The sequence below is a fragment of the Ahaetulla prasina genome, chromosome 3 (genome assembly GCF_028640845.1).
Source record: "Ahaetulla prasina isolate Xishuangbanna chromosome 3, ASM2864084v1, whole genome shotgun sequence".
In the NCBI taxonomy this organism is placed as follows: Eukaryota; Metazoa; Chordata; class Lepidosauria; order Squamata; family Colubridae; genus Ahaetulla; species Ahaetulla prasina.
The window spans coordinates 27227492-27251116 of NC_080541.1; the positions used below are offsets into that span (position 1 = coordinate 27227492).

Consider the following 23625-nt stretch of genomic DNA (forward strand, 5'->3'; position numbering starts at 1 on the left):
TAATTATTATACATGATTTTATCATGTATAATAGAATAGAATATCATGTATAATAGAATAGAATAGAATAGAATTTTATTGGCCAAGTGTGATTGGACACACAAGGAATTTGTATCATGTATAATTATTATACATGATACAATCATGTATAATACAATCATACAATCATACATTATAATACATGTAATTATAATACAATCATGTATAATTATTAACCTGTTGTTATTGCATTTTACTGCATGTCTTTTAGCAAACTTTGTTTGAATGCCTAGCAGTCTCTATATCTACCTGTCCAGTCCATCCATCTACGTATGAATTAATTTCAATTCAGTCTATTTTCTTTCTTTTTGGTTGGTCAGCAAAAATGTAGCCTTCATTTGACAGAGGATTGAACTGAAACTAAATTCACATTTATTTCATAACTTGGACTTCAAATGTCCAGTCCTTTACCAATACAAGAAATCTTCTACTCTCTTGTTCTGCCAGGTGTTCATTTACTCTGTACTTAAAAAAACCCACAACTTTTGAAGAGTCTGCTGTTTGAGCAGCCTGTGGTTGATCAAAACCACATTATATTGATTTAGCTTCTAAACAGTTGTGGAACAAAGATGGTCTTCTACTTCTTGGAGCATAAACAAATTTGCTCTTACAATTCAACAGACTTTTTACACAGGAATTTTTTGTGTTATGGATTGAGTGACTTCCAGTGGTGGGTTGCTACCGGTTCGCCCCGGATCAGGTGAACTGGTAGTGGCGGTGGCAGGAGGCTCCACCCAGATGCTTCTGCACGTGCATGAAAGCATCACACGAGCGCATGCACCCACAAGTGAACTGGTAGCGACGGGTTTTGAAATCCACCCCTGGTGACTTAATTCTCACCTCTAACCCCAGCCCACCAAAAAATATTTTTATGGATAACTGAAGGTAGTCTTCAAATTACAACCAAAGGGAAATTCTCGGACTAGAATTTAAGTGCTATTGCTAAGATGTATCTATTTTAAAATAATTCTGAAGCTGACAGTCCTTCACGCAGAAGGTGTCTCCAATCATAATATTCTGATAGTTGTTCAGTTAGACAAACTATGATGATTTTATTGGAACTTTTATTTTCTCCTAGAATCTGGAGGATGATTAACTGGAACTGGTGGCATTTCAGAATTGGTTTTGATAATATCCAGTTTTCTTTCACTTCAGTAATATACCATATTTTTTTGAATATAAGATGCACCTTTCCCCCCCAAAAAAGAGAGTAAAAACTGGGCACGTCTTATACTCTGAATGTAGCTCCAAGCAGCTGCTCAAACGGAGGTTTCAGAGGCTGAAAGAAGCTTCAGAAAAGAAGCCCCCAAACAGAACTTCAGAGGCTTTTTTTCTTAAGTTCTGTTTTGGAGGCTTTCAGAGGCAGAAAAAGTTGTTTCTGAAAGGGAGTTTCAGAGGCAGAAAAAAAAAGCAAAAAAAAAGCAAGGTACAGAGCTCACAACCAAGGAACCTGTTGTTAAAATTCACCTCTGGGAACAGCTGATTAGGGGTATTCCAGGAGGCCAATCCACCTGCCAATCGGCTTTTTTCTTATTTTCCTCCCCAAAAACTAAGCTTATACTCCGGTGCGTCTTATACTCCGGTAAATATGGATAATTAAGAGAAATTGGTAATCTGTTGATACTATTCCAATCTTTTGAAACCATCCAGAGATTCATAGGGAAATTCAGACTTACTTTCTGTCCAGAAAGATAAATCAGCCCTCTTATACCCAAAGATGACCTACCTACCCTTTCCTGCAATTGACATTCTTCTGTACAGCAGTGTAACCTCTGTCTAAGTCACAGAACGACTTTGACCTGAGTGATCGACAGTGCTGGGAGTTGTGCAGCTGCTGTTTTGGTAATGGTGAAAATTTTGATCCTGCAGGAGACATAGTGATCAAATGCTCATCTGATACTAATGTACAGGGAGGAAAATATGTCCTCTGGCAGAGTGGAAGAAGGAACATGACTATATTGATGTATGTTTTCGCTGTGGATATTTGGAGGGGAGAGAGAGAAAGAGCGTTATACGCCCAGCCTGGTATTCATTATATAGCTTGATAAAAATAACAATACGGTGATTGGTAAGAAGGATTGTATGCAACAGATCCTTGGACTGTCCGTAGCTTGAATTCAAAAGCCTGCTGAGTTATTGGTATGTCTAAAGGTCACTAATGACATGAGCCAAGTGAAGAATGATCTTCCCTGCCAAGATCGCTTTGTTCCTATGATAAGCAGCTTGATGTTCATGAAAGCTGCGGAACTGAAGCAGTTTTAGTTATAATAGAAATCAGGGCTGGATCCAGGTTTAAGAAGACCTATTAAAAGTTGCTTGGAGCCCCCTTTTATTTATTTTATTTCCTATATTGTTGCTGTCAGGTCTCCTTGTCACCATTATTTACGTTTTCCACAATGACCTAGATGTGAGCTATTAAAATGGGAAGAAGGAAGGAAAGAAGGAACGAAGGAAGGAGGGAGGGAGGGAGGGAGATGGGCTGTGTTTCGGCTTATGGAGGTTAGAGATAGACTTGACAAGGATGAAAGCAAAGGGCCTGAGACAGTGGTGGCATTCACAATTTTTTACTACTGGTTCTGTGGGCGTGGCTTGGTGGGCGTGGCATGGCTTGGTGGGCGTGGCAGGGGAAGGATACTGTAAAATCTCCATTCCCTCCCTACTCCAGGGGAAGGATACTGCAAAATCTCCATTTCCTCCTGATCAGCTGGGACTCAGGAGGCACCAAATAGATGGGGGCGGGGCCTGTCAGTGGTAATATTTACTGGTTCTCCATCCTACTCAAAATTTCCGCTACCGGTTCTCCAGAACTGGTCAGTACCTGCTGAATACCACCTCTGGCCTTAGAGCAAACTGGCCCATTAAGATGTCCATTCCTTCTGCAAAATGAGAAGCTCTCAATTTGTTAGAACTGAGCTGAGAAAGCAATTGAAGGATAAACAGGATCTGCTACATATTTATGGAGTCATATTGTTGATTTTCTCCATTCTAGACATTTTTAGGCTTTTAGAATTCATAATAAGAGCTGCCTTATCAGGAGTATGATCCTTACACCTACCATCCTTCAGGTTTCAAGTATTCATCTGGTAAAAGCCAATTGGAAAGGTCCCAAAATTCTAGGCCTTTAGCCCAGACAAGGTAACTTTTTAAAAGCATCTAAGCATTTCACTCTTTGTAAATTGAATTCCGGTCTAGATTCAACAAATGTGTAAATCGTCTATTGATTGAAACCAGGATTTTCAAACTAGCCAACTTTTAAGACTTGTGGAAAATTCAGAATTCTGGGAGTTCAAATCCACAAGTTTTAAAGTTGCCAAGTTTGGAGAGCCCTGATTTAAACTGTGGAAACAATAATCCCTGTGTAATTTGAAGAGTCCTGCCTATAACCATTTTAAGATGTTTCTTTCTGAATTAATAGGACTCCAAATTGGAAAAGTGAAAGAGGCTTTACATTCCTTGTGTAAGGAACTTCATCCTTGTGGGTTTTTTTCCTTTTCAACCCAACTTCTTGACATTGCAACTTACCTAATAAAGCAGTCTCTAATCGTGTAGAAATGTGTTCTCATATTCATCTCAATGCACGTACTGGGTGCCACAAATATTTTGAAGAATTAGGCAATGATAAGGATGTGGAAAATTAGTGACTGTGGTGATGATAGTGGTACAGATAACTGAATCTTAAAGAATTGAGGAAAATCAGCAAAGCAGTAATAGAATGACTCTTATAAGCATGTTTCAGAGTGAGAAGGTTAATCGATGAGGGTTTAATTATATTTTTCTTTAAAGAAAAGATTTGTGGCTACCACCAGCTTCAAAATGCAAAGATATGGAGTTGCTTTGATTGGTGCAATGTTTCTCAACCTTGGCAACTTTAAACTGCATGGACTTCAACTTCCAGAATTCCCTGATTAGAGTATGCTGGCTAGGGAGTACTGGGAGTTGAAGTTCATGGGTCTTAAAGCTGCCAAAGTTGAGAAATCTGACTTGGGGACAAAAAGGATGCTTCGTGGATTCTCCTTTCCTTTCAGCATAGACCAGGATCCCTAATCCCTGGTCTGTGGACCGGCCAGCAATTAGGCCATGCAAACAAGCGAAGCCACATCCATGGGAAGCAGGCAGCATGTGAAACCATGCCTCCTCCAGTCTGTGGAAAAACCTCTCCATAGAATCAGTCCCTAGTGCCAAAAAGGTTGGGGGCCGTTGGCATAGACTACCTGGGATCCAGTGGCGGGTTTCACATTCTGTTAATACCGGTTCGCCATGCACACCTACCTTCCACACATGTGCTTGGCCTTCTGCGCATGCACTTTGCTTGCACGTGTGTCTTCTGCGCATGCACCCGGCCTCAAAAACATGCCTAAATAGGACGGCATAGAGCCAGGGCGGGTGGGCAGGCCCACCCACGATTTCCGCTACCGGTTCGCCTGAAACCATCTTAATACCACCTTTGCTGGGATCGCAGGTGTGGAATGTCACGATGATGGGATGGGCACTTTCTAAGAGCCCAAGGTAAGCCACTCTTGTACAAGAGAAACAAGGTGTACATGCCTTGTACATTGATAGAAGACGTTCATGTTTGCTCAATTTACCTATCCTGTTGCTTTGGTTTCGGATCATTGATGTTGTTTTAAAATTGATGTTAAATCAAACCCTTCTCTGTTTACTTTGACTAGAATTTTGCCAGGCAAGTTTGTGTATGCAATCAAAAAGTAGCCTCCATCTTGGTTGCTTTAGATCTTTTGCAAACCACCTGCTTTCCCCTCGTGGGATAAAGGGAGACTTTTCTTCTCTGAAAGAGAAACATGGAAAATATGCTTGTAGGCTTCAGATGTTCTTTCTTTGCTAATATATAGGGAGTCCTCAACTTAGGACCACAGTTGAGGTCAAAATTTCTGTTGCTAAGCAAGACAGTGTTAAGTGGACTTTGCTCCATTTTATGACCTTCTTTGCCACTACAGTTAAGTGAGTCACTGCAGTTGTTAAGTTTGTAATATGGTTGTTAAGGGAATCTGATTTCCCCATTGATAAGCATCAAAATTCATATGCTAATCAGAAAGTTGCAGAAAATGATCACATGACTCATGGGCACTACAATCATCCTAAATACATGCAAGTTGCCAAGTCAGTTGAATTTTAATCATGTGACCATGGGGATGCTGCAACATTTTAAGTGTGAAAAATGGTTAGGGCTGTTGTAACTTTGAGCAGTCACTGAACAAATGGTTGTAAGTTGAGGACTATCTATAGTACTTTGTTTGTAACACCCACTCCATTACAATGACTATGATCACGATTTAATAATAATAATAATAATAATAATAATAATAATATTTTAATTTGTATACCGCCCTTCTCCCGAAGGACTCAGGGCGGTGAACAGGCAGATAAAATATACATACACACAATAATTAAAAAACATCCCTTAAAAAACTAATTTAAATGCCCAAAATATTAAAAAACGTACTTCCCCGTAAAATCACAGAATTTAAAAAACCCATCCAATAAAAATAAGAATCAGGCTAGTCCAGCCATACGGAATAAATAAGTTTTAAGTTCGCGGCAAAAGGTCCTAAGGTCAGGTAATTGTCGAAGTCCGAGGGGAAGTTCGTTCCACAGGGTCGGAGCCCCCACAGAGAAGGCCCTCCCCTGGGGCCGCCAGTCGACACTGTTTGGCTGACGGCACCCTGAGGAGTCCCTCTCTGTGGGAACGTACCGGACGATGGGAGATAGAAGCCGGCAGTAGACGGTCCCGTAGATAGCCGGTCCTAAGCCATGGGCGCTTTAAAGGTGGTAACCAATACCTTGAAGCGCACCGGAAAACAACAGGTAGCCAGTGCAGTCTGCGCGGGATAGGTGTTATATGGGAGCTCGAGGCGCTCCCTCAATAACCAGCGCAGCGTTCTGAACTAGCTGAAGTCTCCGGGTGCTCTTCAAGGGAGCCCATGTGAGAGCATTGCAGTAGTCCAGGCGAGAGGTAACGAGCATGAGTGACTGTGCATAAGGCATCCCGGTCCAGGAAGGGACGCAACTGGCGGATCAGGCGAACCTGGTAAAATGCTCTCCTGGAGACGGTCGCCAAATGGTCTTCAAAGGACAACCGACCATCCAGGAGCACGCCCAAGTTGCGTACCTTCTCCATCGGGGCCAATGATTCACCCCCGACAGACAGCCGCATCTGCAGCTGACTGTACCGAGGTGCCGGCACTTATTGCTTGTATGTATACTGAGAGCTTATGCACTGGAGACAAATTCCTTGTGTCCAATCACACTTGGCTAATAAAGAATTCTTATTTTATTACTGTTTGGCCATACTGTCAGCAACCCTGTCAGTGATCATTGGATCTTGCAAGGCTTTTCAAACTTTCAGCTTGTCTTTGTGGCATCCCCAGTGTGTTTCCCACACTGTTGGTTGTACACAGCACATGAAGCCAAGAACTGGTTCTTTGAGAAGTCCTTGGATGGCATGAACCTAGTGTTGTGTCTTGCCCGCTCTCACAGCAGCCGGGGCCTTCTTATCTGCTCCCGAACACAGAGGAATATATGCCTTCCGGCCCCAGTCCTGGCTCCATGCCCAGACAAGCTGAAGAGGAGGGGGCACCTCCCGGTCCCAGCCCTGGCTCCATGCCCAAGCAGGCTGCAGAGGAGGGAGCACCCCCCGGCCCCAGCCCTGGCTCCATGCCCAGGCAAACGGAGCAGCTAGACCCTCCCCCTCCTCCACAGCATGTGAGCCTGAGGAAAGTTTATTTCCAACAGCTGCTGATTGGAGTGACCCTCGCATCAGAAGACTGGATAGGCAGAGGCAACAGAAGGAAGGGAGGGGCAGGCCTTAATGTGTGCTGAGTCATGGAGCCACACCCCATGGCCTATATAAAGGATCTGCTTTCTGGCAGTCTCTGAGTCAGGCAAAGTCGAACTTATCTTGCTGAAGTCACTTTCTGGTCTCCTGCCTGCTCTGAGGACTTTGCTAGGACTTTGGGCAGAGCTGCAGAGGCAAGCCTGATTCGGATTTCCCTGACCCGGCCGTCAGCGGAGGAGTGGGACACGACACCTAGGCACCTATTTCCCTTTCCCATTCTCCATCCCATAATACCCTGTGTCAACTCACAAAGCATCACTGGCCTGCTCTCGAGTTGCCATAAGGAAGGGGGATGGGAAACCGATGAAATGGCATAACAGCCAAAGACAGATGCACATTCCACACTTATCTCTCTCAAGGCTATAGCCCAGGGTTACCCACAGCGGTGGAAGGGAGTGATCTCTAAAACCCTCAAAATTGCTCCATTGGCGAATGTGATTGATGACACACCCTGTGGGGGGAAGGGGGGAAACAGGGTCATGACTGGGGCGTAAATTACTTAGGGTCAGAGCTGGCTTCACTTGGGAATGCACTGACATGAAGCTCCTAATAAATAACTGGATTTCTTTTGAAGCTTGGCTGGAGGCTCATGATTTAATTAGGGAATCTGGTGGGAACCCTGACACCCTGTTTTGAATGAGTGAGGTGGGAAATGAACCCCCTTGCCTGACATTCAGTCCTGATGGGAACTTCATTTTTTTGTCCCTCTGTGTTGGAAAGCATAGTTCCAACATGGGTGAACTAGAAGCTACTGCTGTGGGGATTAAAAAGATGCTTATCAGATGGTGACACAGCAATGTTCCACTGAAAAGAAAAAGGCATTCAACTCCAGCCAGGACTGCATGCTTCATTGCTTTACAGAATGCCTTTACAGAGAGAAGCTGGGAAAGAGGAGGAGAAGGAAGAGAGAGATACCCAGCAAGTAACTTTTGCCCCTCTCTTGTTTTCAGATGACACAGGTTGCCCCAGTAGCCAATCCGTATCTCCAGTTAAGACTCCACCAGATACAGGAAACAGTCCAATCGCTTTCTGTACAGGCAGTGATGGGGGAGATTATGCGAGAAAGAAATTTAATTCAGGAACAGTGGCAGATGGAACTCACCAGCCGGCTCGATATAAAAAGGAAGCAAAGACAAACCTCATAAAGCCAGGTAAGAACTACTTAATTTTTACTTTTTTAAAAAATGTATTTTTTTCTCCTTGCAATATAAACTTTATTGAACTATATATACATAAAATTCATTTACAGAAAATCAAATAGAGTCTGCAATGTATACATATTTGGAAAATCTTCTGGATCTTTATAATTTAGAAAGAGCCTTTGGCTTTAATGGTGTACTTTGGTGTTCTTCGTACTTTGTTTGAAGTATTCTTTCTTTTCCAAGTCTTCCATACTTGGAAATGACATACAGAATGAAGCACGCATGTTGTATTATGAACGGTGATGTTTTTTAAAAGCAGAAACTGGGTAGCAAAAAGGCAATGCTTGAAATCTATTCCTCATACAAAGTAAAGTTTAAATGCTGTTGTGATGCCAAGAGATTTTGATTACTGATTATTGATTGTTCATTGATAAAAGCCAACTTGGCCTTGGTAAGATTAAGTTTGAGCTTGTATCATCTCATCTAGATTCTAACAACTCTTGTACACCAGTTCAGGCTTTTTATGGCATTTATGGGGGTAGTAATATATAAAGGAACGCAGTGGCTCAGTGGCTAAGAGGCTGAGCTTGTCGATCGAAAGGTCGACAGTTCAGCCGTTTGAATCCCTAGTGCCGCATAACAAAGTGAGCTCCCATTACTTGTCCCAGCTTCTGCCAACCCACCAGTTCGAACGCACGTAAAAAATGCAAGTAGAAAAATAGGGACACCTTTCGTGGGAAGGTGTGCCTTTGGCATTTAGTCATGCTGGCCACATGACCACAGAGACGTCCTCAGACAGCGCTGGCTCTTCGGCTTTGAAACGGAGATGAGCACCGCCCCCTAGAGTTGGGAACGACTAGCACATATGCAAGGGGAACCTTTACCTTAATATATAATACCTCTTGGTATCACAACAGCAAAAGGAATCAAAAGGTCAAGGGATCTTTGCTCAACTTTAGCTGCTAGGCCACCCTACCTGAATTCAAATTACAGCCTTGGTGTCTGTAATTCATATCTCAGTTTCCAGGTATTTAGACTCCTGTGCTCCATGTCAATAACCTTTGAAGGTTATTTGACAACTACAAATGGTCCAGAATACAGTGGCCAGATAAACTGATGAAATCCAACCAATATCAGATAAAACCAACTTTGAGGTTATTCACAAGCTTCTGGGTGAAATTTGGAATGCTGATCATTAAGATCCATAATGGAATGTCACCAGGCTACATCAGGCACTGCCTTACCAAGGTTAATTTTAGCTATCCAGTCGAAACATCTTGAGGTCTTAAAGACAGCCCATATCCTGTATTCCTCAAAAAAGAACATGGGACATGGATGAAGTATCTGACTGTTCTATTAGATATCCTCCAACCAGCAGTACATATAGCCCTCTTGTTGCTTTTTTACAAAGCACTAAACACATTTATTGTCTCATTGGGTGAGTGTCTGAACTCAACTGATTAATATGAATAATTGCCGATGAGGTGAACTCTATGAAACGTCACACAGATGTCAGACAAATGTCTTCACTACAAATTAACATCAGAAGATCTCCGATGACAAAACTAGTGGGAAAAATAAATACTGTGCAATACACATTTATTAAGTAATTATCCTACCACTTTATCATTTGCAGCACAGTTCTGTGTATATCTTCTCAAAAGTAATTCCCAATGAGTTTAATTTCATAACATTATAGTCTGATTAAAGCCATATTTAGTCATTCTTGGAGCAGATCTGTTGAAATTAATGAGATGTGGGGTTTTATTCTAAATAAGATGAATCCAAGCAATCCAAAATGTTTTGTTAAGATACTAGCAAATACAGCTGCAGACTGGAAGTTTCAAATGAATATAAAACAAATGTGCCTCTGAATGTGAAAGACTATTAACCACTTTTAGACCGATTAAAAATCATGGTACCTTTTTAAGTTAGAATTGTGATCATTTATTTGCAGAAGGAGTTTACAATCTATATGATGCTATGGTAAACTTGATACTGATTCAAGAGCGTCCCATTCTATTCTTGGAAAAATATTCTGCAAATTTTTTTGCAGAAATTGACATTTTAAAATTTGTGCTTGAATTGCTGCTTTTTGTTCTCAGCTGCAGAGATCAGCAATCTGGTACAAATAATGTTTGTTGCTTAAATACAAAATGTGCTCAGTTGAATAGAGGGCTTGTCATAGGGATAATTGACTGTTTGGGAATAATAGTTTGCAGCACACCTACTAAAATCCTGCATTGTTCATTCTTAATTGAAGATTTCAAAGATAGCTTTCATTTCATGGTTAAACTGTTACCGAGAGCTGTTCACCCATTCTCATTTCTGTGAAACATCTCCATATGTTTCTATCACTGATTCCAGCTTTGTGGAGTGTATAAGCCCATGCTTCAGGTGTTTGTCAGAAAGGAAACAGAAGGCAATGTTTAAGGCACTGCTCAAGTTATTGATGTTAAAGTTACTTCCATGGAAGTATATAAATAAAGCAGCTAAATTTCATTTAATTCACTAGGTTTCGAATACAGGTAGTTCTCATTTAGTGACCACAATTGAGACCAGCTACTTGGTCATTAAGCAAAGCAATCCTTAAGTAAAACTGTGAATATATAAGCACGGTGGTAGCTCAAAGGGTAGAATGCAGTATTGCAGGCTAACTGTTCACAGCCAAAGTTCGATCCTGACTAGCTCAAGATTGACTCAGCCTTCCATCCTTCCAGGGTCGGTAAAATGAGGACACAGACTGTTGGGGGCAATATGCTGACTCTGTATACTATTTAGAGGGGGCTGTAAAGCACTATACTGTAAAGCAGTATATAAGTCTAAGTGCTATTGCTATATTTATGATCTTAATTCAACAAAGGATATAAAGGCAAGAACTGATTGCAAAGTTATTTTTTCATCACTATTCATAATTGCAAATGGTTTCTAAATAAGCCATCACTAAGCAAAGACTAGCTGTAATGGGTTTGAGATAAAGGGAGGCAAATTCTCATGAAACATTGGGAAAAAACTTTGTGGCAGTAAAAATAATTTGACCATGGAATCCATTATACGGAGATGGATATATATATACCATGGAATCCATTATACAGAGATGGATGAAATTATACAGCTCTCTTCCACCATTCACTGTATGTTCAGTGAAGGTTAGAGAGGCTCTTGCCACTATTTCTTTTTCAGATAGTCCTCAACTTATGACCATTCATTCAGCAACCCTTAGAAATTATGATGGTGCTGAATGAAAGGATTTATGACCAATGCTCAAAATTAAGGCTATCATAGTGCTCACACAGGCATGTGATTGCACTCTGGGCTTTTGGAAACCCTCTTGTACTTACAATGAGTTGCCAAGCCCTGTGAAAGCATGTGACTGCCATTTGCAATCTTTCCTCAGAATGTCAACAGAGAAGCTGGCAGAGAGGGTCATAAGCCACCTCCTTTGTCTGGCACAGACTGCACAGCACACCAGTTCTTTTCCTGTCCCTGGAGACTTTCTAGCCCAGGCAGGAAGTGGAGCTGGCATACTACAGCAGCGTTTCTCAACATTAGCAACTTTAAGATATGTGGACTTCAACCCCCAGAATTCCCCACATGTGGACTTTAACCCCCAGAATACAGCATGTCTGGCTGAGGAATTTTGAGGATTGATGTCCACATATCTTAAAGTTGTCAAGCTTGAGAAACACTGTACTTATAAGCCCTGTGCCAAAAAACCCGAAGTGTTGGCCATTGCTTCTTTTGGAATTTTTCTCACATGTTCACTATTTCTGGTTTCCTGCCAGCTTCCCCAGTGACTTTGCTTGTGGGAAGCTGGCAGGGAAAGTCTCAAATTTTGATCATGTGATCATGGGTTGCTGAGATGACTGGAACTTTGGTGGCTGATCGTAACTATCACTCTTTCAGTGTAGTTGCAAGTTTGGATGCTCACTGAACAAGTAGTCCTTAAACAAGGACCACCTGTATTTGTTTACGATATCTCATTAAATGAATGTTCTTTCTTCTTTTTTTCCTTTTTGTGGGTTCTTGCCTCCTTCTTTTGCCTTTTTATTTATTTATTTATTTATTTTGTCACAACAGTATATATAAGCATAAGCATGAAAGTAACTATATAATATATAAGCATATATATAAGTATAAGTATGTAATAACTATATTAATTGGATATAATGAAAGGCAACAATAGGACAGGAACGGTAGGCACATTTGTGCTCTTATGCACAAATCTTTTGTTCAAAATCTTACATCTTATAACAAGGAAATAATTCAGTCATTATTTTATACGCAAATTCCTTGAGGCATGGCCTACAGAAAGCTCAGGACCGACAGTGCCCTAAAGCTGTGAGATTTCCTCCAGAGACTTCCAAACAGTGCTGCCAAATAAGAATTTTTAAAATGCTAAAAGAGAAAACATATTTAATAGTTGACTAAGGAACAGTAATCTAAGCAAATAAACTTTACTGCATTTAAAGGCCAAATGCAGCTTTTAAGCCAAAACAGTTGAACATTCAGCTCTAAAATATTTGTCTTTAGGCTTGTGATAGTGGGATTTTTCTTTGTGCTTCTCACTAGATTGGCTCCTTTCCTAAATACGTGATTGACAAGCAGAGGAAGGACAGAATTGATTGTTGTTGTTAGTTGCGAAATCATGTCCATCGTGACCCCATGGACACCTTTCCTCCAGGCCTTCCTGTCCTCTACCATCCTCTGGAGTCCGTTTAAGCTCAGGCCTACTGCTTCAGTGACTCCATCCAGCCACCTAATTCTCTGTCGTCCCCTTCTTCTTTTGCCCTCAATCTTTCCCAGCATTAGGTTCTTCTCCAGTCTTCCTCCTCATTAGGTGGGCAAAATATTTGAGTTTCATCTTCAGGATCTGGCCTTCTAAAGAACAGTCAGGGTTGATCTCCTCTATGACTAACCGGTTTGATCGCCTTGCAGTTGAAGGGACTCGCAGGAATCTTCTCCAGCACCATAGTTCAAAGGCCTCAATTCTTTAGTGCTCAGCCTTTCTTATGGTCTAACTTTCACAGCCATACATTGCAACTGGGAAAACCATAGCCTTGACTATAAGCACTTTTGTTAGCAGGGTGATGTCTCTGGTTTTTAGTATGCTGTCTAGATTTGCCATAGCTTTCCTCCCCAGGAGCAAGCGTCTTTTAATTTCTTGGCTGCAGTCCCCATCTGCGGTGATCTTGGAGCCCATGAAAATCAAATCTGTCACTACCTACATTTCTTCCCCATCTATTTGCCAGGAATTGAGAAGGCTGGATGCCATGATCTTAATTTTCTTAATGTTGAGTTTCAAGCCAACTTTTGCACTCTCCTTCTTCACCCGCATCAAGAGGCTCTTTAGTTCCTTTTCACTTTCTTCCATTAGAGTGGTATCATCTGCATATCTGAGGTTGTTGATATTTCTCCCGGCAATCTTAATTCCAACTTTTGATTCATCTAGCCCTGCCTTTCTCATGATGTGCTCTGCATATAAGTTAAATAGGCAGGGCAGAATTGATAACAGTCTCTATATTGGAATTACAAGGATTATGTACCCTTTCAGTAGACATGCCTTTAAATCTAGAGAACTCAAGACTTTCAGAGACCAAACAGACATCACAGCTTGATACATATATTATAGATGTGGGTTTTGTTAAACCCTTATTTTACTTGTGTTTCTTCCAGCACATTGCTGCAGCCACTAATCACCAGTTGCACAGAAAACAAATAAAATAGATTAATTTGCTCCTAACAGGCAGCCTTTTCCTATTGGTCTGGTTCTTTTGACTTGCATTGTCCCTTGTCTTCTTTAGCACCTTCGTCAAAGGGAATGTGGGCCTTTTGATGAAGCTAGCCTGCAGAGCAGAATAATGGGATGCAATTGCTACTCGTGAGAATACTCAATTGCTGATAGACTCCTCTTTAGTAGAGTCGGTTGCTATGGTACTGGCTAGGTTTGCTTACCAGTTACTCTGATGTGAGGGGTTACTAAGTGATCTGTCTCCATGGAGACACCGGGATAAAACTATGCTCCACGGAATACATAAATTATACATCCTTTTACAAGAAAATCTTACAGGCTTTTCTTTTTGTGAAGAGTTTCTCTCCCCTCCTCCCCATTCTGGAAACCTTGAGTAAATACACAATCCCAAATGTAAGCAAGAAGCCAACGTTGTTTAAATTATCTTCTGTGTAAGTTCTCGTCTTTGTAGTTTTGAAGAAGCTATCACTGGAAATCGGCTCAGAAATTAGGAGAGATTTTGATGGTGAAAGTTCCCTGGGCTTTTTGGCCTCAATGTGATTATTACAAAGACAAAAATCAATTCCCATGTTCTGTTCTGGTGGCATCATAAAACTACTAGAAGATTAAAGTTAGAGGGGTGTTAAAACTCAGAAGAGGGCATGCAGAGGAAAGAGTGCAGCTATGCGTGTAGAATTGATATAAGAGTGTTTCTGAAACCTCGAGACAAGAGGAAAAAGTGAGCTGGATAAAGCCACCAGATAGCTGCTTGCTATGCTTTACAGGTAGTCCTTGACTTACAGCAGTTCATTTAGTGACCGTGCAAAGTTACATCACCAAAAAAAAGCGACCTGTGACCTTTTTTCACATTTATGTTCATTGCAGCATCCCCATGGTCACATGATCACAATTCAGATACTTAGCAACTGACTCATGACGGTTGCAGTTGTCCCGGGATCATGTGATCACCTTTTGTGACCTTCTGACAAGCAAAGGCAAGGGGGAAATTAGTTTCACTTAACAACCATGTTTCTAACTTACAAACTGCAGTGATTCGCTTAACAACTGTGGCAAGAAAAAGTCGTAAAATGGGGCAAAGCTCACTTAACAAATGTTTCACTTAGCAGCAGAAATGTTAGGCTCAATGGTGGTCATAAGTTGAGGACTAACTGTATTTATTATTAAGAAAAAATTATTCTGCCCAACCCCTCTGTTACATTTTTTTTCCTAGTTCAAATTGAAAGCTTTGTGATTCATGAAGAAAAGCATAGTATTTTAGGATGTCTTTTCCTCTTTAACAATCTAAAAAGACTTTGAGCCAACATAAATATGAGACTGGACCTATAAACACTTTACATAATCTGTTGTTTATTCTAAAATATCCAAAAGGTTGACCCAGAGCATAACTTCAAGCCTGCTTGTTTACTTTTCTTGTTCTTCTTCTGCATTACTGAACATTTTTCCCATGTGATCACACACTATAATATTTTTCCAAGTCATTACAGTATAAATCCTGTACACATAGAAGTCTCTCTGTCTGTATTTGTACCCTTGGCTGGGATTTTTTAATTTTGGCTTATTCTTTTCTGGCTCAGTAGTTAACCCCTACCAGTTAGTTAATTCAGTAAATCAAAATTAATATTTTAACACAAACAATTGCTACTAACCTGCCTTCCATTGAGGACCTGTATACTGCACGAGTCAAAAAGAGGGCTGTGAAAATATTTACAGACCACTCACATAAATTGTTTCAATTCCTACCCTCAAAATGACGCTATAGAGCACTGCACACCAGAACAACAAGACACAAGAACAGTTTCTTCCCAAACGCCATCACTCTGCTAAACAAATAATTCCCTCAACACTGTCAAACTATTTACTAAATCTGCATTACTATTACTATTAGTGTCCTCACTGTTCCTATCAGCCATCTCCTCCCACTATGACTGCATGATTGTAACTTTGTTGCTTGTATCCTTATGGATTATATTGATATGATTTCCTGATTGCTTATTTGTACCCTATGACTATCATTAAGTGTTGTACCTTATGATTAGTGATGAACGTATCTTTTCTTTTATGTACACTGAGAGCATATGCACCAAGACAAATTCCTTGTGTGTCCAATCACACTTGGCCAATAAAATTCTATTCTATTCTATTGCATCCTCACAGGAGATTCTATTGCATCCTCACAGCTCTTCATTCCAAAGAGCAATGGATAATATTATGGTTAGGTTGAATAATATTATGTTAGAAGAAACTAGGTATGTCTAGTCCAGTGGTGTCAAACTCAGGGCCCGGGGGCCGGATCCGGTGCTTAGATCTGGCCTGTGTGGCCATCCTGGAAACAGCAAAGGACCAGCACATATTGCCTCTGCCAGTGAAAACGGAGCTCAGGAAGGTCACTGGTAGCCCTCTCAGACTCCATTTTCACTGGCAGTGGGTTGTAGGAGCCATCGCAGCCGAAAACAGCGCTCCGGAGCCCATTTTTGCTGGCAGTGTTCAGGCCACCACACATGCCCCCAACTCGACTGACATTAAACTGGCCACGCCCACCCTGGTGCCCACCCATTTTTGCTGGCAGAGTGTTCGGGCCACCACACATGCCTCCGACTTGAGTGACATCGAACTGGCCACGCCCACCCTGGCAAGGGCCCCCACAGGTCAAACACAATGCTGATATGGCCCTCAATGAAATCGAGTTTGACACCCCTGGTCTAGTCTAACAAAGAGAAGTCATGGGGTGACATAATAGCAGTCTTCCAGTACTTGAGAGGCTGTATAGAGAAGAGGCGGCCAAGTTATTTTTCAAAGCACCAGAGAGTAGAACAAAAAGCAATGGATGGGAAATTATCAAGGAAAAATCCAACCTGGAACTAAAGAGAAATTTTCTGACAGTTCGAACAATTAATCAGTGGAATTGTTTGCCTCCAGAAATTGTGGATGCTCTATCAGTGGAGGTTTTTAAAAAGAGATTGAAGAACTTTTAGGTATAGGATCTCCTGCCATGGGCAGAGGGTTGGAATAGAAGATCTCCAGGCTCCCTTCTAAACCTATTATTCTATGTTCTGTGAGTCAATTCTCCTTGATCCTTTGTTTACACTCTACAGGAAGCTCATTAGAGGGAATCTTCTTATTCATGGTAGACCACTGAAGAGATTGAGATATTAGCTGCAGCCAGAATAACATGCCACTGGCTCCATTCCAGTGGGGTCAAACTCGATTTAATTGAGGGCCGCATCAAGGTTGTGTTTGACCTGGGGGGGCGGGGGCGTGGCCAGTTCAACATCACTCATATCGGAGGTGCCTGTGCTCTGCCAGTGCTCCGAGTGCTCTGCCAGCGAAAACAGGCTCCTGAGCTCCGTTTCTGGCTTTGATGGCCTTCTGCAACCCTTTGCCAGTGAAAACGAGGGCTACCTGCGGCCTTCCTGAGCAGTCCTTTGCTGTTTCCAGGATAGCCCCACAGGCCAGATCTAAGCACCGCGCGGGCCAGTTCCTTCACTGTTTCCATAGCGGCCTCATGGGCCAGATCTAAGCACCCCACGGGCCGAATCCGGCCCATGGGGTGCTTAGATCTGGCCTGTGGGGTCGCCATGGAAACAGCGAAGGACCAGCCTGCATTGCCTCTGCCTGTGAAAATGGAGCTCAGGTGGGCCGCATACTGAATCCGGCCCGTGGACCTTGAGTTCGACATCCGTGCTCCATTCCATTTAATTTAATACAGAAGAGCAGTCTTCCAAATAAACACTTTTAAGACTATGCTATGAAGTCAAGGTTATGTGATATAGGTTCACCTGAAAAAAGGACCAGTGATGCAGCAACATCAATAGAGGAAGAACGTGTGCCTTTGTCACTTGTTTGGTTTTTTTAAAAAATGTTAATGGCAAACATAGTGGAGATTTGATGTCCCTATATGCTATCCTTTCTCTTTAAAAAAATCTAAAAAAAATGTACCACTTTAAAGTTAATGTTTTACTTCTGAATTTGGGGAGTGCGATTTGAGATGGTGGAAGTGGACAGTATACCACTGGTTGCCCTTTCCGAATCACATAGATATTTAATGATTTATTATGGGAATTTATATGGCTCCTGTTATGTATTCATGTTTGTACCTTTAAATATTTGAGCGGGAAATCAGCACGTTGCTGATTGGACGAAGCCTCCAGCAGAACTGTATAAAAGGAGAGGTTTTTCCCCCAGCCTGTTGCTGGGTTCACCCTATATTAAAGAGCTGTTGTCACTACCCTGGTCTCCAGCCTCATTACTTCCAGAACTTAACATTGGCGACGAGGGTGGGATCTCGAGGCTAAGGAGAACCAGAACCGAGCTGAAGCACGCACGATAGAACCGAACCCAGCAATTCAGGGCAGAAAACGCGGAGATGGCCAGTTACACTCCGCCCGCACCGTTTGACCCAGCCAGAGAGAAATGGGGAACGTATATGACCCGTTTCGAAAGCTTTCTAGAAGCCAACGAACTGCAGGGAGTTCCAGATAACCGCAAAAGGGCTTATTTCTTAAGCCACTGTGGTCCGGAGGTCATCGATATTGCGGAAGCCCTGGCAGAGCCAACGCCGATACAATCGGTATCGTGGCCAACTCTGCAAACCCTATTAAAGAACCACTTCGCACCCACACCGTCCAAATACGTGCGGCGGTTTGAATTTGGAGAGCGAAGGCAGATGGAGGGCGAGTCCAAGGACTGCGGATACCGAGACCTAGACGAGGTGCTGCTCGAGCAACTCATCCGAGGGGTCAAAGACATCCGTTTGCGGCGCCGGCTGCTAGCGAAGAGCAACCTAACGCTGGCCAACGCTCTGGACGAAGCCAGAGCACATGAAATGTCCACCCAAGCGGCGGAGACATTGCAAAAGCCTCCCCCACCAAAGGCGAGCACAAAGCCGGCTCCAGTGCACCAGGAGGAGATTCAGACCGAATCCGACGGTGGCGGTGAGGATGAGGAAGGGGTCTGCCGAACCAGCGCGACAAAGAGGACCGAGACGAATGCGGAAGCTGCGGAGGTCAACACCAGCGCCAACGCTGCAAGTTTAAGGACGCAACATGTCGGCGGTGTGGAAAGAAGGGGCACCTAGCTCAAGTCTGTCGAGCTCCCCAACCTTCCCGCCGAAAATTTAAATCGGCCAATCAGAGCGCGGGATCGGAAAGGCGACCCACGATTGGCTCAAATAAGAAAGGCGCGAATTCGAACCAAACGACTGTAGTTATAGGCCGCGCCTCAACCCGAGTGGAGAAGAAGATCTTCACCAAACCTAAAATAGAGGGAGTAAGGTGCCGACTCGAAGTGGACACGGGTCAGCCATCACCATCATGTCCTGGGACACTTTGGTGAAGTCACTGCCTTCAGTCGCGGCGCCACCTGCAATCCCAACGGTTACGGGTCCACGATTACCAGGAAATCGAATCCCTGTTCGAGGACCACCTCCGTCCGAGTCAGTACGGACCTCACAAGAAGACCCTGCCCATCACAATCGTCGAGGGGACTCTGCCTAGTTTGCTAGGACTAGACTGGTTTCGCGCACTGGGCATGGGAGTGACTGGCATCTACAGAAGTAACTGCAACCTGAAAGACATACTCTTGAACGAGTTCGAAGATGTCTTCAAGGACTGCCTGGGCAAGTACAAGGGGACCCCTATTTCCTTCAACTTAGACCCCCAGGTAGCTCCCATTAGGCTAAAGGCGAGGAGAGTCCCTTTTGCCCTTAAGCCAAAAATTGACAAGGAGCTAGATAAGCTCATAAATCAGGGAATTTTGGTACCAGTCGATCACGCAAAGTGGGAGACGCCAATCGTCACCCATAAAACCAGATGGGTCAATTAGAATTTGCGCTGACTACAAGGCGGCTAAACAAAGCCTTACAGAAGAGCGCTTACCCGGTCCCCGTGGTGCAACACTTACTGCACTCTTTGGGGCAAGGGCAGGCCTTTGCAAAGTTAGACTTGGCCCAAGCCTACCAACAATTGCCCGTGGACGCCAACACAGCCGAAGCCCAAACGATTGTAACTCACAGGGTGCCTTCAGATGCACCCGACTACAATTTGGGGTGAGTGTGGCACCGGGGTTGTTCCAAAACTTAATGGAACGACTCCTGCAAGGGCTCCCAGGGGTAGTTCGCTACTTCGATGATGTCTTAATATCAGCGGAAAACGTAGAGGAACTGGGGGAGCGATTAAGAAAGGTTCTGGGCATTTTCCGGGCAGCCGGACTAAAGGTAAAAGCAAACAAATGCCACATAGGGGTCGAGTCCGTCGAATTCTTGGGCTACCGGATAGACAAGAAGGAATTCACCCACTGAGAGCAAAGTCAAGGCAATCAGAAAGGCCCCAGCGCCCAAAAACAAAGCAGAGCTGCAGGCATTCCTGGGGTTAGTGAATTTTTACGCGGTTTTTTTAAAAAACAAAGCGACCGTTGCTGAACCGCTGCACAAACTTCTAGGAAAAAATACTGTTTGGTCTTGGGGAAAGTCGGAAAGTAGGGCTTTTGAAACAGTGAAAAACCTGCTTTCAAGCGATAGCCTGCTCATCCAATATCATAACTCATTGCCCCTAGTGCTGGTTTGCGATGCCTCCCTTACGGGGTGGGGCTGTGCTCAGCCACAGACTTCAAAGCGGCACAGAAGCCCCTATAGCCTTCTACTCTAGAACAATGTCCCCCCCAGAAAGGAACTATAGTCAGTTAGATAAAGAAGCGCTAGCAATTGTGTCAGGGGTGAAGAAATTCCACGAATATGTATTTGGGCGGGATTTTGAAATTGTGACTGACCACAGACCGCTGTTAGGAATACTGGCAGGAGACCGCCCAACGCCTGTGGCACTTCGCCACGATTGACTCGATGGACTATTTTCTTGGCAGCTTATTCGTACAAGCTGCAGCATCGGCCAGGAAAAGAAGTGGGGCATGCGGACGCTTTAAGCAGATGCCCACTACCAGAGGCGATCGAAGACCCCACCCCGGGGACGCCTGTCCTGCTGATTGACTCTTTGGACTCAGGCCCAGTCACCTCTAAGGAGGTGGCTCGGGCATCATACCGGGACATTGTGATAAGGACTGTACTCGGATGGGTACAAAGAGGGTGGCCCGCTGCGCCGGGCGAAAGGTTTAAGGAATTTGTTAAAAAGCGTGATGAGCTCTCGGCTCAAGGGGGGTGCCTATTATGGGGTGATCGTGTGGTGATTCCGGATAAATTAAGGGAAAAGGTATTGGACCTCCTCCACGAGGGTCACCCAGGGATCGTAAGGATGAAGGGGCTAGCAAGAAGCTATGTGTGGTGGCCACTCATGGATTCAGAAATTGCTGAGAGGGTAGGAAATGCCAGGCTTGCCAAGAGTCCAGACCTCTACCACCAACGGCCCCAGTCAGGAATGGGAAAAACCCCAAGGGCCTGGTCAAGAATCCACATTGATTTTGCTGGCCCTTCCACGGCCAAACCTTCCTAGTGGTTGTCGACGCATTCTCTAAATGGTTAGAAATCGTACTTATGAAATCCACTACGGCCGAGGCAGTAATCGCAGCCCTCGCCACCTATTCGCAACCCACGGGTTGCCTGACACTCTAGTGTCCGACAATGGCCCGCAATTCACGGCAGCCCAGTTTGAGAATACTTGGCAGAGGAGGGCATCCGCCATGCCCTCTCCGCGCCTTTCCACCCTCGTCGAATGGCCTTGCAGGCGTTCCGTCCGGGCGCTAAGGAGGCGTGTCAGGCTCAAGCCAGGAGACTGGCAAGCAAAGGTAGATTTCTTTCTGGCCATTCAGCACAGAACCCCAAGCACTGCTACAGGCAGAAGCCCAGCCGAACTCTTGATGGGTCGGAAGCTCCGGTGCCCACTTGACCGTTTGAATCCCATTACACCAGAGGGTTACCAGGGAAATAGAAAAAACGAGAGGAATGGGTATAGGCGACAGAGTGTGGGCCCGCAACTATGGGGACGGCCCAAGCTGGCTCGCAGGGCAAATCATAAAAGCGACCGGTCCAAAGTCATACTTGGTCGAGTTACAAGACAACCGAGTATGGAGGCGCCACATAGATCAGATAAGGAAACGAATAACAGAGCAACCCGAACCAAATGAGACAGATAGTGACCAACCCTTATTTGAACCCACAGCTGACCATAACCCGGAGGCGCAAGACTTAGCTGAGGTCCCGGAGGTCCAGCGACGCCATCAGGTTCCCGAGGGAATCGGCAGGGAAAATCACAAAAGTAATCCAAGGCCAGATGGCCAAGAAAAAGAGTCTGCAAATAATCCAGGGCCCGTTGGCCTAGAGAAAGAGCTGGGAGGAGAAAACAGCCCCTCCGACCAGCTCAAAACACCACCCAGAACTGAACCGCGCAGGTCTGAAAGAACTAGGAGACGCCCAGGTTATTTGCGTGACTACGTCGAATAAGGACATGTAAATAAAATGTAAATAGAGGCAAAGTGTTTTCTGGGAGGGGAGGAGTGTTATGTATTCATGTTTGTACCTTTAAATATTTGAGCGGGAAATCAGCACGTTGCTGATTGGACGAAGCCTCCAGCAGAACTGTATAAAAGGAGAGGTTTTTCCCCCAGCCTGTTGCTGGGTTCACCCTATATTAAAGAGCTGTTGTCACTACCCTGGTCTCCAGCCTCATTACTTCCAGAACTTAACAGCTCCAACCCATCTTAATCAGATTGAATGGGCGGTTAAAGTCCGTAAAACCTGGTATATATAAAAGCAATAGGGAAAAAAAAACAATACAAGACACTGGGCAAAGAAAAACTTAATCAACCATAGCAGAAAACACAATATAAATTTCAGTTTGATTGCAGCTTTGGGCTTAGATCCAGAGTTCCTTGGGGAAATGTTCCAGAAATGAAACTGTATAGCCAATAGAGTTGGGGGTTGCCAATAGAGTTTCTTTTCAGGAAAGAAAAGAATCATCAAAAACCTATTGCCAAGCATGATTTTTCTCCCAGCTGGAAACTCTTCAATATCTAAAAAGAAGTCCTTTTTCAGGTTAGGTACACTTTGGATTTTTTTAAGGGACAGTCTCTTTGGGAACAGCTATTATAAAACACAAGGTGCATTAGCATGTCAATTGATTCCATTATTCCTACTAAACAAAAGGAACCCAAGCAAACAAATAGCTTTCAAGTTCAAGAAATGAATTAAAATGTTTTTTTTTTGTCACAATAAAGTTCTCTTCAAAAAAAATATTCTCAGGGCGGCTCATAACAATGGAAAAGAAACCACTTATTTTATTTGTTTGCTTAATCATTTAATTTGTAGAAGAGCTATTTTTATCTCAGTTCTTTATTCCTGGGGAAATGTTAAAAATTTCTGAAAATGGGATCTGCCCTTCCAGTTTTGCAAAATTGCAGGATGGGATAGTTTCAAGCCAAGCAGGATGATGGTGGTGATTCATAGTGAGGCACGTATGTCGTACATTAATCTTTTGAGTTAGAATTTCCATCAAAATTTATTCCTCCCTTTTCCTTTTTCAGGAAGTGAAGCTGATTTTAGTTCATCGAGTAGTACAGGAAGCATTTCAGCTCCTGAAGTTCACATGTCTGGTGGTTCTGGAAACAAAAGATCATCATTTTCCCGCAAGTATGTCACAACATTTTACCCTGCTTCATCTCGGTTATTTATAGTGAAGTGTGGACATTAGAAGTATTCCTTGACTTACGACCAGTGGTGGGATTCAGGCAGTTCTCACCTATTCGGGAGACCCAGTTGTTAACTTTCTAAGCAGTTCGGAGAACCAGTTGTTGGAAGAAATCTTATTTTGTTTTTTCAACATTACAGGGCTAATCCTGTAAGGAAGTCAGGAAGGAAACATTCTGGTGTTGTTTCTGGCCTGATCTTTATTGCCCTGCTT

At 43.4% G+C, this 23625-nt stretch overlaps 1 protein-coding gene across 1 annotated transcript in view; it reads left to right on the top strand.

Annotated features, from left to right (window-relative positions):
- Positions 1-23625, top strand: part of SYBU (syntabulin) — a 65956-nt gene that overhangs the window by 22950 nt on the left and 19381 nt on the right. The window contains exons 3-4 of the mRNA XM_058175014.1: positions 7843-8043; positions 23249-23397. Of these exons, the coding sequence (XP_058030997.1) occupies positions 7843-8043; positions 23249-23397 (350 nt within the window). The remainder of the gene's footprint in view (positions 1-7842; positions 8044-23248; positions 23398-23625) is intronic.